Source organism: Saxophila tyrrhenica, assembly GCF_035928015.1.
Source record: "Saxophila tyrrhenica strain CCFEE 5935 chromosome Unknown scaffold_5, whole genome shotgun sequence".
In the NCBI taxonomy this organism is placed as follows: Eukaryota; Fungi; Ascomycota; class Dothideomycetes; order Mycosphaerellales; family Extremaceae; genus Saxophila; species Saxophila tyrrhenica.
The window spans coordinates 20,704-34,430 of NW_027041737.1; the positions used below are offsets into that span (position 1 = coordinate 20,704).

General features: G+C 55.8%; 7 protein-coding genes across 7 annotated transcripts; 4 read left to right on the plus strand and 3 right to left on the minus strand.

Moving 5' to 3' along the window:
* Positions 1–193: 193 nt before the first annotated feature.
* On the minus strand, positions 194–1,098 carry LTR77_003343 (uncharacterized protein; the record flags this gene model as incomplete). Its single annotated transcript, XM_064800600.1, has 2 exons — positions 194–673; positions 727–1,098. The coding sequence occupies 2 exons, from the start codon at positions 1,096–1,098 to the stop codon at positions 194–196; spliced, it is 852 nt and encodes a 283-aa protein (XP_064660551.1).
* Positions 1,099–2,368: 1,270 nt separating this feature from the next.
* On the minus strand, positions 2,369–4,822 carry LTR77_003344 (uncharacterized protein; the record flags this gene model as incomplete). The annotated part of the gene is made up of 1 exon (XM_064800601.1): positions 2,369–4,822. The coding sequence occupies one exon, from the start codon at positions 4,820–4,822 to the stop codon at positions 2,369–2,371; it is 2,454 nt and encodes an 817-aa protein (XP_064660552.1).
* A 352-nt stretch (positions 4,823–5,174) lies between these two features.
* On the plus strand, positions 5,175–6,161 carry LTR77_003345 (uncharacterized protein; the record flags this gene model as incomplete). The annotated part of the gene is made up of 3 exons (XM_064800602.1): positions 5,175–5,218; positions 5,272–5,731; positions 5,784–6,161. 3 exons carry the CDS (start codon positions 5,175–5,177, stop codon positions 6,159–6,161), a joined length of 882 nt encoding a protein of 293 aa, XP_064660553.1.
* Positions 6,162–7,589: 1,428 nt separating this feature from the next.
* LTR77_003346 (uncharacterized protein) lies at positions 7,590–10,185 on the plus strand (the record flags this gene model as incomplete). Its single annotated transcript, XM_064800603.1, has 2 exons — positions 7,590–9,515; positions 9,568–10,185. The coding sequence occupies 2 exons, from the start codon at positions 7,590–7,592 to the stop codon at positions 10,183–10,185; spliced, it is 2,544 nt and encodes an 847-aa protein (XP_064660554.1).
* A 336-nt stretch (positions 10,186–10,521) lies between these two features.
* LTR77_003347 (uncharacterized protein) lies at positions 10,522–11,148 on the plus strand (the record flags this gene model as incomplete). Its single annotated transcript, XM_064800604.1, has 3 exons — positions 10,522–10,570; positions 10,614–10,944; positions 10,971–11,148. The coding sequence occupies 3 exons, from the start codon at positions 10,522–10,524 to the stop codon at positions 11,146–11,148; spliced, it is 558 nt and encodes a 185-aa protein (XP_064660555.1).
* Positions 11,149–11,575: 427 nt separating this feature from the next.
* On the minus strand, positions 11,576–12,324 carry SAR1 (COPII coat GTPase; the record flags this gene model as incomplete). The annotated part of the gene is made up of 4 exons (XM_064800605.1): positions 11,576–11,691; positions 11,759–12,107; positions 12,160–12,245; positions 12,306–12,324. The coding sequence occupies 4 exons, from the start codon at positions 12,322–12,324 to the stop codon at positions 11,576–11,578; spliced, it is 570 nt and encodes a 189-aa protein (XP_064660556.1).
* Positions 12,325–12,593: 269 nt separating this feature from the next.
* On the plus strand, positions 12,594–12,998 carry dpm2 (Dolichol phosphate-mannose biosynthesis regulatory protein; the record flags this gene model as incomplete). Its single annotated transcript, XM_064800606.1, has 3 exons — positions 12,594–12,611; positions 12,662–12,742; positions 12,819–12,998. 3 exons carry the CDS (start codon positions 12,594–12,596, stop codon positions 12,996–12,998), a joined length of 279 nt encoding a protein of 92 aa, XP_064660557.1.
* Positions 12,999–13,727: the final 729 nt, after the last annotated feature.

Below are 13,727 nucleotides of genomic sequence, written 5' to 3' on the forward strand. Positions count from 1 at the left end.
GGCAGTGGGTTCATAATATCGTCGAGTGTCTACCATCCATCATAGCAAAGTACAAGAATCAACGTCCCACATGCCGTCCAGAACGAGCTCATCAAATCATCCATCATCAATCCGTACAAATACAAGACAACAAACCCCCTTCAAACAAGCCCCTGGCATCCCATAGCGCTGATCCGTCCCCAATACAGCCCTCTCAAGCACACTGCGGCTCCGTCGACAAAACAGACTGAATACTCATCCCACCCCTCCCCTTCTGTGATTCCGGCGACTGGCGCTGCGTCGAAGCATGCCGCACAAAGGACATAGTCGCTGGACTCGTCGTCTTTGGTGCGTCAAAGTCATACGCCTTCCGCTGCGTGCTGATCGGTGGCGGCGGAGGCACATACAGCGGCAGCGGTCGTAGAGATGGCAAAGCTTGCGGAAGGCTGCGCGAGCGGACGTGATCGGGGTGTGGTTGCTGGTGAATCGTCTCAGCTTCAGCGGGCCAGGTGGCGTGCTTTCTGGACATAGTGGCAGCGTCGTCTACCTCCATCTCAGCGTCTGAGAAGCCGATGCCTGAATCGCTGTGGTGGTCTGTACCTCGTTCGTCGACGGAGCCGCTTTGGCTCGGGCTGTTGCGCTTGTGCGCTGTGCGCGCGGTGGATAGAAGGGTCTTGAGTCCCTTCTCCATGCACTACTTGCTATATCAGCACGGCGGCGTTGGTATGGACGTGGTGTGAGACTGACCTTGGCCTCTACGAGCCCCCATTTCTCGCCCAGCCGTGCTCCAAGAATCTCCCACATCTCCTTCCTGACCGCAGCATACTCCTGAGCAAGGAGCTCCAACTTCTGGACGTCCCAATCTTCGCCGTGTCTCTTCTCGACAAGCCGCTCATGGCGCTTGCGGCAAGCATTCGGCGTTTTACCCGGGAAGTGTTTCGTAGAGATAGGACCCCAGTTCAGGCCGGAAGCACGAGCTTGAAGGAGGATCTCGTCGTCCGCGGCACTCCAGATAGCTGCACTCCGTGTTGCCGCCGAGCCGGTGGCAGTGGTCGGGTATGGTGCAGCCATCGGTGCATACCCCGAAACTCGAGATTTCATGTTGCTGTCTTTCGGCATGATCGGGAGATGGCGGTACTGGGGCATGTATGGCGATGGAGACCGTCGTAGTGTAGCCTGGGCCGGATGATGCCAACGAGTGAGAACGCAACCAGGCGTCTTAAGGAACCGCGGGCCAGTAGAAGGGTAGACAACGAAGGTAGAAGATTAACTAATTACAAGCAACAGAGTAAACGCCAGTTCCAGACCGAAGAGTAGACTAGAGAGAGTTGACCAAGGAAATAAGAGAGACAAGGAAAAGAGACAAGGAAAAGTTGTCGTTGATCGTTGCTGTAGTGTTTGGACTGAAAAAGAAGGAGAAGGCTACAAGATGGCAGCCCGAATACCTTATACCAACTTCAGCCTTGAGAACTGTGCCGCTTCGGTACCCATTGCCCATCTCCAACAGCATCATGAAACGGTTTGGGAAGTCTTGTGCATCAATTAGCTTGGGCGCGGCCGCTACAGACCACAGAAGCGACAGAGGCCTTCGAGCCATGCGGTTGGCGCTTCTTCAGAGATGTGGCAGAGACCAGGCATGGAGGCGTTCGAGTGGATGTACATGCAGGCCACCAAAAGCTCATTAGAGAAGGACCACGTTGGACCGAAGCGAAACAGGCGCGTCGTCAAGACCGTTCGTCTGAAAGGCCGCTGCGGAGAATTACAGGTAGCTTAGAGGTGGCCGGCGCGTGGGCCACGGCGGTCGAGCTGGCGGCTACACTGTTGTCGGCGGCTCAGGCATTGACGAGACAGGACCCAGCGCTTCGGTGCGGTAGTCTCCGCTGAAGGAGCAAGCGATCTGCATTGCGATGTGCTGTCGCTGATGCATGTAGCAGCTTGACTTCCTCATGGTGGTCTGGTGTTTGAGGTCGCGTATGGGGTTTGCTAAGCGCCGGCCGATTTGTGAGAAGTCATATGGCAGTTGACGCGATGCGTCGCAATTCCCACGTGGCAACAGGCGCTCAAGATCTTGTTCGAAGGATGACAGTGGGGATTTGTGTTGACATAGGTACTGTACGGCGGCGAAAAGAGAAAGAGGTCGCCCAAGACGAGAAGTTGAAGTCGTCGGCTTGCTGCTCTCCACAGCGCTGCGCCCAAACGCCTGAGAATCGGAAGTCACCATTGGTCGGTGTTCATCGTGGACAGGAAGACCATCTCTAGAGTACATATACTGTAGGCAAGGTGTGTTGCAATGTTGATCGCGAGCTCTTCTAGATACTCGTGCTGTTCTACCCACAATCTCCAAAGTCGTACACGCTTGAACGCTATGACTGCGAATCCACCCGGCTACTCATGAGCTCGTCATCTCGTCTTCATCATCTTCACTCCCCAACATTCCGCCGTCCTCATCAGCCGCCTCGCTACCCACCTCGCTAGCAGTCTCATACTCCCCCTCCACACTCGCACCCTCCCCCTCATCCTCATCCCAAAAAACCTGACTCTGCCTCTTCCACTCCTGCAAAAAGCTCCCCCTCCTCGCATCCTGCTGTTGCTGCTGCATCGGCTTCAAATCCGCCATCGAAGGCCCACCCTGCGGCAACCTCGGCGATGACCCACCCGAAATCGACCCAAACCACTCGCTCCAGCGCTTAGTAACTGAAGGTGAGTCTTGCCGCTGGAGCACCGGCGGCGGAGCCGCACGCTCCTTGGACCGCCGCGCTGCGTCTTCGACAGCCATGTCGATGTTCGCAGGCACCTCCACAGACCCGTTGTTGTTCCTAGCCTGCTCCAACAGGTTCTGGAGGTCCTCCGCACTGAGCACATTACGCAGCCGCTTCCCCCGCGTCTGGCTGGGCGGTCGCGTGTCGGGTCGAGTCATCTCGCGTGCGTCTTCGATGATTCGTTCGATGGCCATGCGGTTCTCGATGAACTTGAGTTTGGGCCACGCGGCGAGCTGGCCGACGTGGATCATGCGGGCGAGACGCTCCATGGAGGGGTCGGAGAGGATGTAGTAGAAGTCGCTAAAGGTGGATTTGGGCCAGATGGTGGTGGTGCCGCTGAAGCGTTGGAGCCAGATTTCGCTCCAGTCTTGGCCGAGTGGGCGCGGGAGGAGTTCGAGATGTCGTAGGACTTTGAGCCATTTGGTGAGGTCGAGCTTGAGATATTGCTCCAACGCTGAGCCTAGGAATCCGCCTCGCCATCCCCGTCCGCGTCTGTGAGTCACTGGCCGTCCCACAGTTCCGCGCGAGGAGAAGAAGAACAGGTTGATATGTGGGTTGACCTGGCTGACAATGCTGAAGTTGACGTTGAAATGCAAGTTGAGGCTCTTCAGTGGGATGTCGGTCTTGAGCGAACCATCCTTCCATTTGTGCCCAAAGCTGTATGGTTCCAGCTTGCCGTCTCTGTTCTTCCGCATCAGCACCACAGGGTTCAGGATGCCGGGCACGGCTGCTGATGCCAGGACTGCCGACCAGATGACACAATCAGGAGCCGTTAGGTAGTTGACCAGAATGTTAGGAGTGTGTGGGTCAGAAGGAACGCAAGTCACGTTTAGAATACGACCAGTCCGTTGGTAGGCTTCGAGGAAGGTTAAGTTGCCGTAGCACCACCAGGAAGATCGCTTGGCCCAATCCACTGCATCAAAGCGCGCACCGGTCCGCCACCAGCGGTATACCCAGACGGACATCGAGTCGTGACAAGCCGTAATGCGGTTTGCAAGCGCTGGGACAAGAAGCTTCTTCAGCTCGTCATCGGTCCTTGTAGCTAGCAAGGCGGCCACCAACGCACCGCCTGAAGTTCCAGTGATAATGTTCGGGAGCTGGCCAGCCTCGAGCAACGCTTTCGCCAGTCCGAAGTGATACCAAGCGAATCCTGCTCCGCCTGACAAGCATAACGCTGTCCGGCCGTAATTGGTGCTGAGGTGCCGTGCCAGTTCTCGCTTCTCCTCGGTCGTCAACTGGTTGGTTGCGAACAAGAACCGCAAGCTCGTCGACATTTCATCGATGAACTGCTGCACCAAGTCCTTCGTACCGTAGTATGTCTGACTGTAAAGTCTCGGATTCTCGAATCCAGAGAAGTTGTTCTTGATAGACGATCTCGCCAGCTCTACCATCCGCTCTACCGGTCTCTTGCCGCCCTCACCATCAGGTTCCTCCTCTTCTTTTTCAGCTTTCCGCCGGGCCTTCCGCATCTGCTCCATAACCCGCCGGATCGTACGGTCGTCATAGTACGCGTACTCGTCATCCACCTTCCACTTGTCACTACCAAGATAGTGGTCGAGTTCCTGCGCTGCCGCTTTCCAGCCCTCGTAGTCCGTCTGTTGTCTCAGACTCTTCCTCAGCCGATTCCTCTTACCCCGCCATGTGACATAGCGCTCGTACGCGAAGATATAGAACCTCGTGATCAGGTATAGGATAGTCAAGAACAGCAGCCATCCCATCGCCAAGATCAAGAGTGGCCACTTGGTGATGCTGTACGTCAATCCCTCCCGAGTCTCGTCCTTGCCTCTCCGGGGCTTTTTCCGTCGCTTGCCTTTCTTCTTGCCATGGCCTTGCTCTTGTGCGTCCTTCACGCTGCGGTGGACTGGTTTCCAATCGTTCAAGGCGGTGATGAACTCTACGTTTGCACGCTTAGGGTTCAGTAGGTCCTCTTCCGACGGCGAGGTTGACTCTGGCGCTGAGAGAGCAGAAGCAAAGGCGAGTATGTCGCCCTCGTTGTAGAAGTCGTTATCCCAGTCTGGGAGCGAGTGGTAGTCGAAGCCCGCATCAGATGGTGCTGGGTCTTTCTCTTGTGTCTTCTCCGCCATGCTTGCTCGCCAGTTCGCGAGAGCTCTTCTTCGTTATTGCATCGGATGTATGTGTACACAGGCAGTCGTATCTCAGGATGTTGTTGTTGATGTGGTGGGGTTATGAATCTGAAACAAAGAGCCCGCTGCAGGTGCAAATGATCGTCATTCTTGGAGACGCTCGAACCACCGTTCACATGTGACAGTGTCAACATTACGATCAGGAACCATACTTCCCACAAACCCCGCGCATCTGACGAGAGCACCTCTTGATCCATACGTGGTGATCTCGTTGCTGGGTCTAAGCTGCAGTAGGACGGTTTCGGGGTCATGGGCAACGGCAGGGAGCCTCAAGAGCCAACACGACAACGATATGTCCACCTCACAAAGTGAGATACTGCTACGAGCAGTCTCAAGGTTAGTGAAGACGGGACAGGCACTGCTCGAATAGATTTGCCTAACACGTCCAGACTCTGCGGCTGGCTCTACTTCACCGCCTGGTCCCTCTCCTTCTACCCCCAAATCCTGCTCAACATCCGCCGCCACACAACCCAAGGCCTCACCCCCGACTTCCCCCTCCTAAACGTCGTTGGCTTCTCCTGCTACACGATCAACACGGCCGTCTTCCTCTACTCGCCAGTCGTCCGGGCTCAGTATGCTGCTCGCCACCCCGTGAGCCCGGAGCCGACGGTGCGGTTGAATGATCTGGCGTTTGGGGTGCATGCGTTGGTGTTGTGTTTTGTGGTCTACTCGCAGTTCTGGCCGCGGCTTTGGGGGTGGAAGGAGGGGGTTGGGGTGAGACGACATGTAAATAGGGTGTCGTTGGGTTTGGTGTGGAGTGGTGTGCTTGCTATCGTAGCTGCTGTCATTGCTGTATTCGCCTACGGAAATGCAGATGTTGACAGCAGGGGATGGACATGGATTGATGTGGTAGGAACCTCCAAGCAATGTCTGGATGAGAGTGTTGCTGATCACAGACTAGATCTATGTCTTCTCCTACGTCAAGCTACTACTGACAGTGATGAAGTATGTTCCGCAATGCGTTGCAAATTTCAAGCGCAAGAGCACGATCGGTTGGAGCATCCAGCAGCAACTGCTCGACTTCTCAGGTGGAATTCTGAGCCTGGTGCAGCTTGTTATTGACAGCGCGCTCCAAGCAGACTGGTCAGGTCTGACCGGCAATCCGATCAAGTTCGGCCTGGCCAACATCAGCCTCGCCTTCGATATTGTCTTCATACTGCAGCATTTTGTGCTGTATGGCCCGGTAGAGGAGCGAGGAGAGGGTACGGGCGAGACATCTCGCTTGTCAGACAATGAGGTCGATCCGCTGCTCCCGGAAAGGCGTCATGAAGGCGACTGATGAGATGCTATCCATATCACCGGCGTCAAAGCATCTCGGTCGAATCTGCAAGCACTCGATGCGCGGCAGAGAATGTCTCAGGAACATCCGATCTGCAGATTCATTGAAAGCGATAAGGATGGGCTTTTCAATAGTACGAAAGCTATAACGAGACTCAAAGTGAGACTTGATCAACCAAGATGTGGTCTTCGTCGGCTGGAATGCTCTTACCGACCGCTTGGCGTCGTTGAACGGACCTCATGGCACCTGTCAAAAAGATACTTGCCGTTAGCAACGGTGTCTCAAGCCACGAGCATCCTGAAGATCGTGTGAGAGCGGCTAGACGACAGAACGATCGAGAGCCGAGCGCTCTTTCACATCGGCAGGCTTCAAATCCGCATCTGACATCGCGTGCGAAAGCGCTGTACGGTATAGGCACTTCTCACGTGCTTGGCCGCCCAAAACGGGCAGCAACGCGGCTGGGAACCCTGCGGCTCCGCGATGATCGCCATATGATCTGCATTGCAGACGCGAGATCGCGGGCAGCTGCGAGATCCATGCGAGATTCATGGCGTCCGACTATACGGTTTGCGGGCCGCATACACCTGCAGTACAGTCCGCCGCTGGAAATCGGGGGGAGGGAACAAAATCGCAGTGATCGTGCCAGCGCTCCCCGTCACTCTTCTGATGTACACGACCATACCGTTATCACGAGTCACGACAACTACCGACGATCCCCCATTCCAAGGCCAATGCTTTTGATGTGGCGGCTCTCCGCCGAAGTCTAAATAATTTCGCGGCAGTTGTCGCTATTCGTCGGGCTTGTAAGATGAACTCCTGGTGCCTGCTGTAGATCGAGCAGCACGACTCGTGGACAGCAGAGGAGCGACAGGGTCACAGGGAGGAGGGAAATCTTTCTTTCCATGTCGACGCGTGCTTCTTGTAGATTCCCTCTCACCCAACCGCCCCTTCCGTCCTAATGCACCCGTGTGAGAACTTCGGATGTCCCACCGATCGCGCGCATCGGTGACCTCGCAGACGACTATTCAGCCCTTGATCTTGGCCGCGGCGACAGGGAGAACCTCGTCGAGTTCGATGTCGAGACACAGCAGCCTGCGCTCCAAAAGGGATTCTTTGCTCGAAGTCGGAGGGGGCCTGCTGCCGCGCGCATCTGTCAAGAGACGGCCTGTCTCAGACGGCGACAGGATGGCGCCGGTATACCGATTGGTACGTTCCCGTCTCTCGATCGATGGATGATGTTTTTCAATATTCCGCTACCGAGTAAGCTCTTCGGAGCTTTGGTATGTCTCGGTGTGTCGTCATGTCTCCCGACCTTTCATGATGCTTTGAGTTCCCCTTTCATAACCTAAAGCTGCATCTCACATTGCTTCACGTTGGGATGCGACTGCTTCTACACTCCTTCTCATACCATTCCATCCCCCTACAGCCATGATGCGGTTGACCAAAAAGCGATTCGCTTCCTCCAAGGAGAAGAAGGCTAACTCTGAGGATCAGTATCCACACCAAGCATCGGATGGGAGGAGATCACTCCGGGCAATGGAGAAAAGCCCAGACTCCGAACAAGTCATCATCCATGACCACAGCCGAAACGGAACCGTCGATACCTTCCTAGGCTCCAACACAGACTCGCAGAACAGCGATCGTTCCAATCGACCAAGTGTTGAAGACCATGCCTATCAACGCCCACACCCCGACCGCGCCGACTCCCTGCCTTCTGAGGTGCTGGGATTGACACCAGACAGCGAGAAGCCACGGTACAATGCCATCTCCGATTCACCGGTGGTTTCAGACTTTGGCGATCGGTATGACTCTCCGGGCAACTCTCGATATACCCATGCTCGCAGCACATCGAAAAGTGCAGCTTCGCGCATGAAGTATGACCACTCGGTATCCCAGGACACTCTCCGCGACAACGACAGGTCACGCTCTCAGCACAAGCAGCAGCAGCCAACGGCGAACAAACAGAACCTTTCTTCCAACGCACGACAGACCCGACAGTTGAGCCGCAATCCCTCTGAATACGACCAACAGCAATACTCGAGGTCGGGCAGTCCCGACACCACAGCCGGCCATGGCTACATCAACGGCGATCGCAGCAGCGCAGAGTCAGTCATGTCACAAGAGACGGCAGCAACATCAGTCACAACCTTGCCTGCGCTACAGACGAAGGGCCCGGACAACAGCGATGCTCAAGATTTAGAGCCGGTGCTCGAAGATGATCCAAGATCGTGGGACTTGGTCGAGCCGGTCGAGAACACTGGGTCTCCAGCGAACATTTACTCGCTTGAGAAACGAGCTGAGCAAATCTTCAGCAACGAGCATCTGCGCACCATCTTCAATGATCCGAAGCTGCTGCTGAAGTTCACTGGATTTCTCAATGCACACCGACCAAAGAGCATAGCGATCTTGATCTACTACCTCGATGCGCTGAAAGCATTGCGAGCAGTCGAATACGCCAATGCCATCGCGGAGGCTCTGGAGCCGATTCGAGGCCAGGACTTCACCCAGGAGAATGCAGCACCGACCAGGAACTCGGCTCTGGAGAAGAAAGCTGACGCTGCCTTTGGAATCATGGTAAACGAGGACCTGCCGGCTTTCGTCGCACACATATGGATTCAGGTCGTTTCTGTGAGCATACAGCGCAGGATCACTGGCACACTTGCGCCGCATCTGCGAGAGGCGAGTGAGGGCTTAGCGGAGGTGTTCTGCTTGACGGATCCCAGCAGGACCGACAACCCGATTGTCTTTGCGTCTGAAGAGTTTGTGAGGACGACACAGTACGGGATGAACTATGTTATTGGTCGCAACTGTCGCTTCTTGCAAGGACCGCAGACGAACCCGAATTCGGTGAGACGTCTAGCGATGGCGACTAAGGAAGGAAGGGAGCATACCGAGGTCTTCGTCAACTACCGAAGAGATGGAAGCCCGTTCATGAATCTGCTCATGATCGCGCCGCTGATGGACAGCCGTGGGAATGTGCGCTACAACATTGGTGCTCAGGTCGATGTCTCAGGCCTGGTCAAAGACTGCAGCAATTTAGAAGGCATCCAGCAGATGTTGGAGAAGGAGCAAGATCCTGACTCGGAAGAGTCAAGCAGGAAAGACGAGTTCCAGGAATTGACGGAGATGTTCAACACTGCCGAGCTTGACACCGTACGACGATACGGTGGACGAATGCACAAGGAGTACGCTGATGACAGCGACCGGGAGAGTATCAGCGGGGGCAAGCGAAGGGTGGTGATCAAAGATTCTACGCATGAGGTCCTCGAGCAGCATGGTGGGAAGGTGCCGACCAGCATTCCTCCGACCGCGCGTGAGAAGATCAATGGCAAGCTGGAGGGCGTGTACCAGAACGTAAGTGACATCTCCCCAGAGACACGAAGCTACCCGACTGACGAGACATCAGTACCTCCTCATCCGCCCCGCACCCTCCCTCCGCATCCTCTTCACCTCCCCCTCCCTCCGCGTCCCGGGTATCCTGCAATCCCCCTTCCTCGACCGCATCGGCGGCAGCTCCCGCGTGCGCTCCGACCTCCGCTCTGCGCTCGGTGAAGGCCGCGGCGTCACGGCCAAAATCCGGTGGCTCGCCCGTGCTGACCAGGATGGTGATGGTGAAGGACGGCCGAGGTGGATCCACTGCACGCCGCTTTTCGGCCACAACGGCTCCGTCGGCGTCTGGATGATCGTGCTGGTGGATGATGAGGGTGCAAGTGCTGGCGGGAACTCAGGGAAACGTTTCAGGGCGGCGCCGCCCGTGGCGAATAATATTGGGGGTAAGGAGTGGGAGGCGAAGCCGAAGCGGGAAAAGCAGAACCTGTACAGTCCGCATGATGCGCGGAATGATGGATTGAAGCCCACCGACAACGAACGGCAGCACGGCACACGTCGGGAGCACAGCGCGGTGGACAGAGAACGAGGTGCACCGTCGAGGGACAGGAGCGCGCCGCCGCCGGGGAGTCCTTATGGTTCGAAGTTCGGGATCGCTAGTGGTGATGTCTCGGAGTTCTCGTTTCAGTTGAAGTGATGAGGGCGGTGGATGACAGGGTTGGGTGGAGGGCTGTTTTGTTCATGTGCCGGGGACGACAGTACCTTGCTGGGCGGTGATTTGCTTTGTACATATACCAGGGTTGAGCATTAGCGAGGCGTTTCATTGGGAAGGCCGGCAACCTGTCCTGAGACATGCAGTCAGTGACTCTTCGCCAACCAACATATAATTGACTGCTCACCTACACCCATTCTCCTCAACTGCCAGAGCAAGAACACCCAGCTCACTTCCACACGAAGCCTCATATCTCATCAGCCTTCGACATCACAAACATTACTACCAACACCAACACCCTCACCTCGTGCAAACGCAAGCATGGCCGACCTCAACCGGGCATTGTCTGACCTCGCCGAACAGCTAGCCGGTCTCACGAAGCTCACTGAAGGGGCCTTGGTACTCACCTTCAGCCTCGGGCTGTCTCGCTTCCGCGTGCTTCGTGCTCAACATCGTCAACATCCGGGAACTCAGCTCGATCGGCAAGAAGTTGACGACGCTGGCAAAAGAGGGCGAGAAGGAGGAGAAGGACACCAAGAGCAGTGAAGGAAAGGAGGGCGAGGACGGAAAGAAGGACGAGAGCAGTGGAGGAAAGGAGAGCAAGAACAAGAAGGAGATCGAGACCGCCGAAGAAGAGAACAGCAAGGACAAGAAAGAGGTCGACACCACCGACACCATTGGCAACGGTCCAACCCAGGCCTCATCTCCGAAGGCTCACGGACCCTGCTGTAGCCAGTTCTGCGAGTACGCATCGCTATGGCCTGTACCAGTTGCATTGACTTCGCGCTCGGAGAGCTCAAGTCCCAAGTCGTCCAGAAGTTGAGCAACAAGAGCTGGGAGGATTCCGAGCGCGGGACGTCTGTGGTTGAGATGGAACTCGTCGAGAAGATTGTGACGACTGCGGTCAAGTGGGCGGCCAAGGAGTTGGGGCCTGGTGGTGAGGCTTGAAGGCAATGAAGACGTGAGGAAACGTGAAGAGAGGTCGCTAGAAGGAGGCCATCGCAAGCGGTGCACATGGCCAGGTGGTGGTTCGCTGGTGGTCAGATGCGTTTTTGCTGAGGTTTGTCGCTGTTGTGGTCTGGTCGTTTGAGTGTGCTTGGGATCACAATGATAGAACGCAAGCTGCGTGGGTTCTGAACAGCTAGAGAGATGTCCCGGAAGCTTGTCAATGTTCAACATCATGCTCTCTGACTTCCCAAGAGTGACAAAGAGGCCAAGAGAGTGGTAGAAAAGGTTGCACCTATCTGCAAGAGTCAAGCAGCCATCTCCATGACGCCGCGCGCCTCGCAAATGCACATCTGCCCCATCTTCTGTTCTTCTCATGAATCGTTCTTGGATAGTCGTGTATTTCAGATCGAGCACACCCTCTCCCACCCTACACATACTGCGACAACCAGCGAATGCCCTCCCCATACCCCTGCCTCATCACCACCGAGCACATGAAAATCTCAATCGGCCTAATGCCCTCCAACGGCACCTTTCCCTTACCCGCTGTTCCCACTCTGTCAGCACACCCACCCTCACCACCTCGTAGAACAAATATGGATGTAGCACTCACTCGTCTGATACAACCCCAACTCATGCCTCAACTGATCCTCACTCACCGCATTCGGATGATCAATCTTATTCCCCAGCACCAAGAACGGCGTCTTGTTTAGATCCTCCATGCTCAGCAGCGCATCCAGCTCCGCCTTGCTCTCGTGGAAGCGCTCCGGGTCTTTGGCGTCGACGAGGAAGACGACGCCGCTGACTTCGGGGAAGTAGTCTTTCCAGAGGCGGCGGGCTTGCTGGTGGCCGCCGAGGTCGAAGGTGGTGAATTTGACGTTGCCGATGGAGAGTTCTTCCGAGGTCGGGTGGAGGGTGGGTTGGAGGATGGCGACGCGGTCGTTTTTGAGCATGTGGAGGAGCTGTGGACGTCTGTCAGTGAGAGTGCGAGGCGTATTGGAGGGCTATGAGTACGGTTGTTTTGCCAGCGTTATCCAGACCGAGGAAGAGGAGTTTGGCGTGTTTGTTTGCTAGGCCGAGCGAGGCCAGCATGTCCCAGACTGTGTAGATAAGGTTGGGTCAGTCGTTGCGGTACGGGGGTGATTGTGGGCGCTGCTTACACCAGTCGACGATCCACATGGTCGCGCAGTCTCGAGGGGTATCTCTTGGTGAATTGAAGGAGAAGTAGTATCTTCAGTCGCTTTCTGTGAAGTGGTATGGTATAGATCTCGTCCACCCAAAGTTCTGGCAACGTTGACGTCGGCTCCGATCAGATGCCAAGCCCACCATTCCCACCACTTTCCTGCTTACTGTACCTTTCACTCTTTGGACGACAGCTGTTCGGCCTCCACAAGTCCAGCAGAATACAACAACGAAGAACAGCACATTGAAGCCTCAACACCACCACAATGGCAGCAAACAACGCGGTAAGCATACACATCTACTCTCTGATCACCAGGGTACTAATGTCATGCAGTTGGACAGACTAGTCGGCCTAGCAATGCTCATCCTCGCCTCCGTCGTCTTCCTCTACTACACCGTCTGGACTCTGCTTATGGTACCTTTCTCCCCATTCTATCCCCCAATACCCCCATCAAATCCCCTCCCAGCCCCTTGCTAATAAGATGATCCAGCCCTTCGTCGACGACAACCACCCCCTCCAAACCCTCTTCCCCCCTCGCGTCTGGGCCATCCGAATTCCTGTTATCCTGTTGTTACTCGGAGGAGCGGTGGTCGGCAGCTTTCTGAGCGTGGTCATGATACGGAGCAATCGGAAGAAAGCTGCCAAGGCCAAGGCAGCTAAGGCGAAATAAAAGTTTGCTACTTGAACGGGGAGTAAGATGAAAATGGGTGGTTTCGAGCGAGGAGTTTCGGTTCACTGGCAGCTTCAAAAGACGAGAATGGGGAAGATGTGTAGGATATGATATGCACTGGGGAAGGAGCTGCAAGCTTCTCTGAGGATCTGAATGTCCAGATACGCTACTGAATCCGACAATCATCCCCCAGCACGATCCTCCTCAGCTCTTCCCCTCCCCCTTCCCCTTCTCCTTCCTCCTCTTCGTGCCCTCCTTCTTCGTTTCCCAGCCCAGCAGCAGCCTGTGCAGCACGAGCAGCTTGCATCCGTCGGGCGAGAGTGGCGAGCATGCGTCTCTGTTGGAGGATGCGTGGTCAGCAGTGAACGGTGCATGAGTCTGCATTCGGTGATGAAATGTGGCAACGGCAATGGCATAGGCAACGGCTGATGTGTGGATGGCTGACGGTCTCCAGGTGATGCCGGTCCAGGTGTTGTCAATCCAGACCCAGATGGTCCAGATGATGTTGATGCAGCATGCAGTTGAAGAACAGATAGTCGACAGGAAGAGCTCAGCCCATCTCAAAGATCAGGCATCACCCCCATACTCCCAATCTGCCCAATCAACAACGCATAAAGATCACTCCTGCTTATCTGTCCCACCCACACCAGATCGTCAGCCAACGCACTCCACGATACCGGGGGGGGGGGGGGGGGGGGGGGGGGGGGGGGTGTGGGGGGGGAGGGGGGG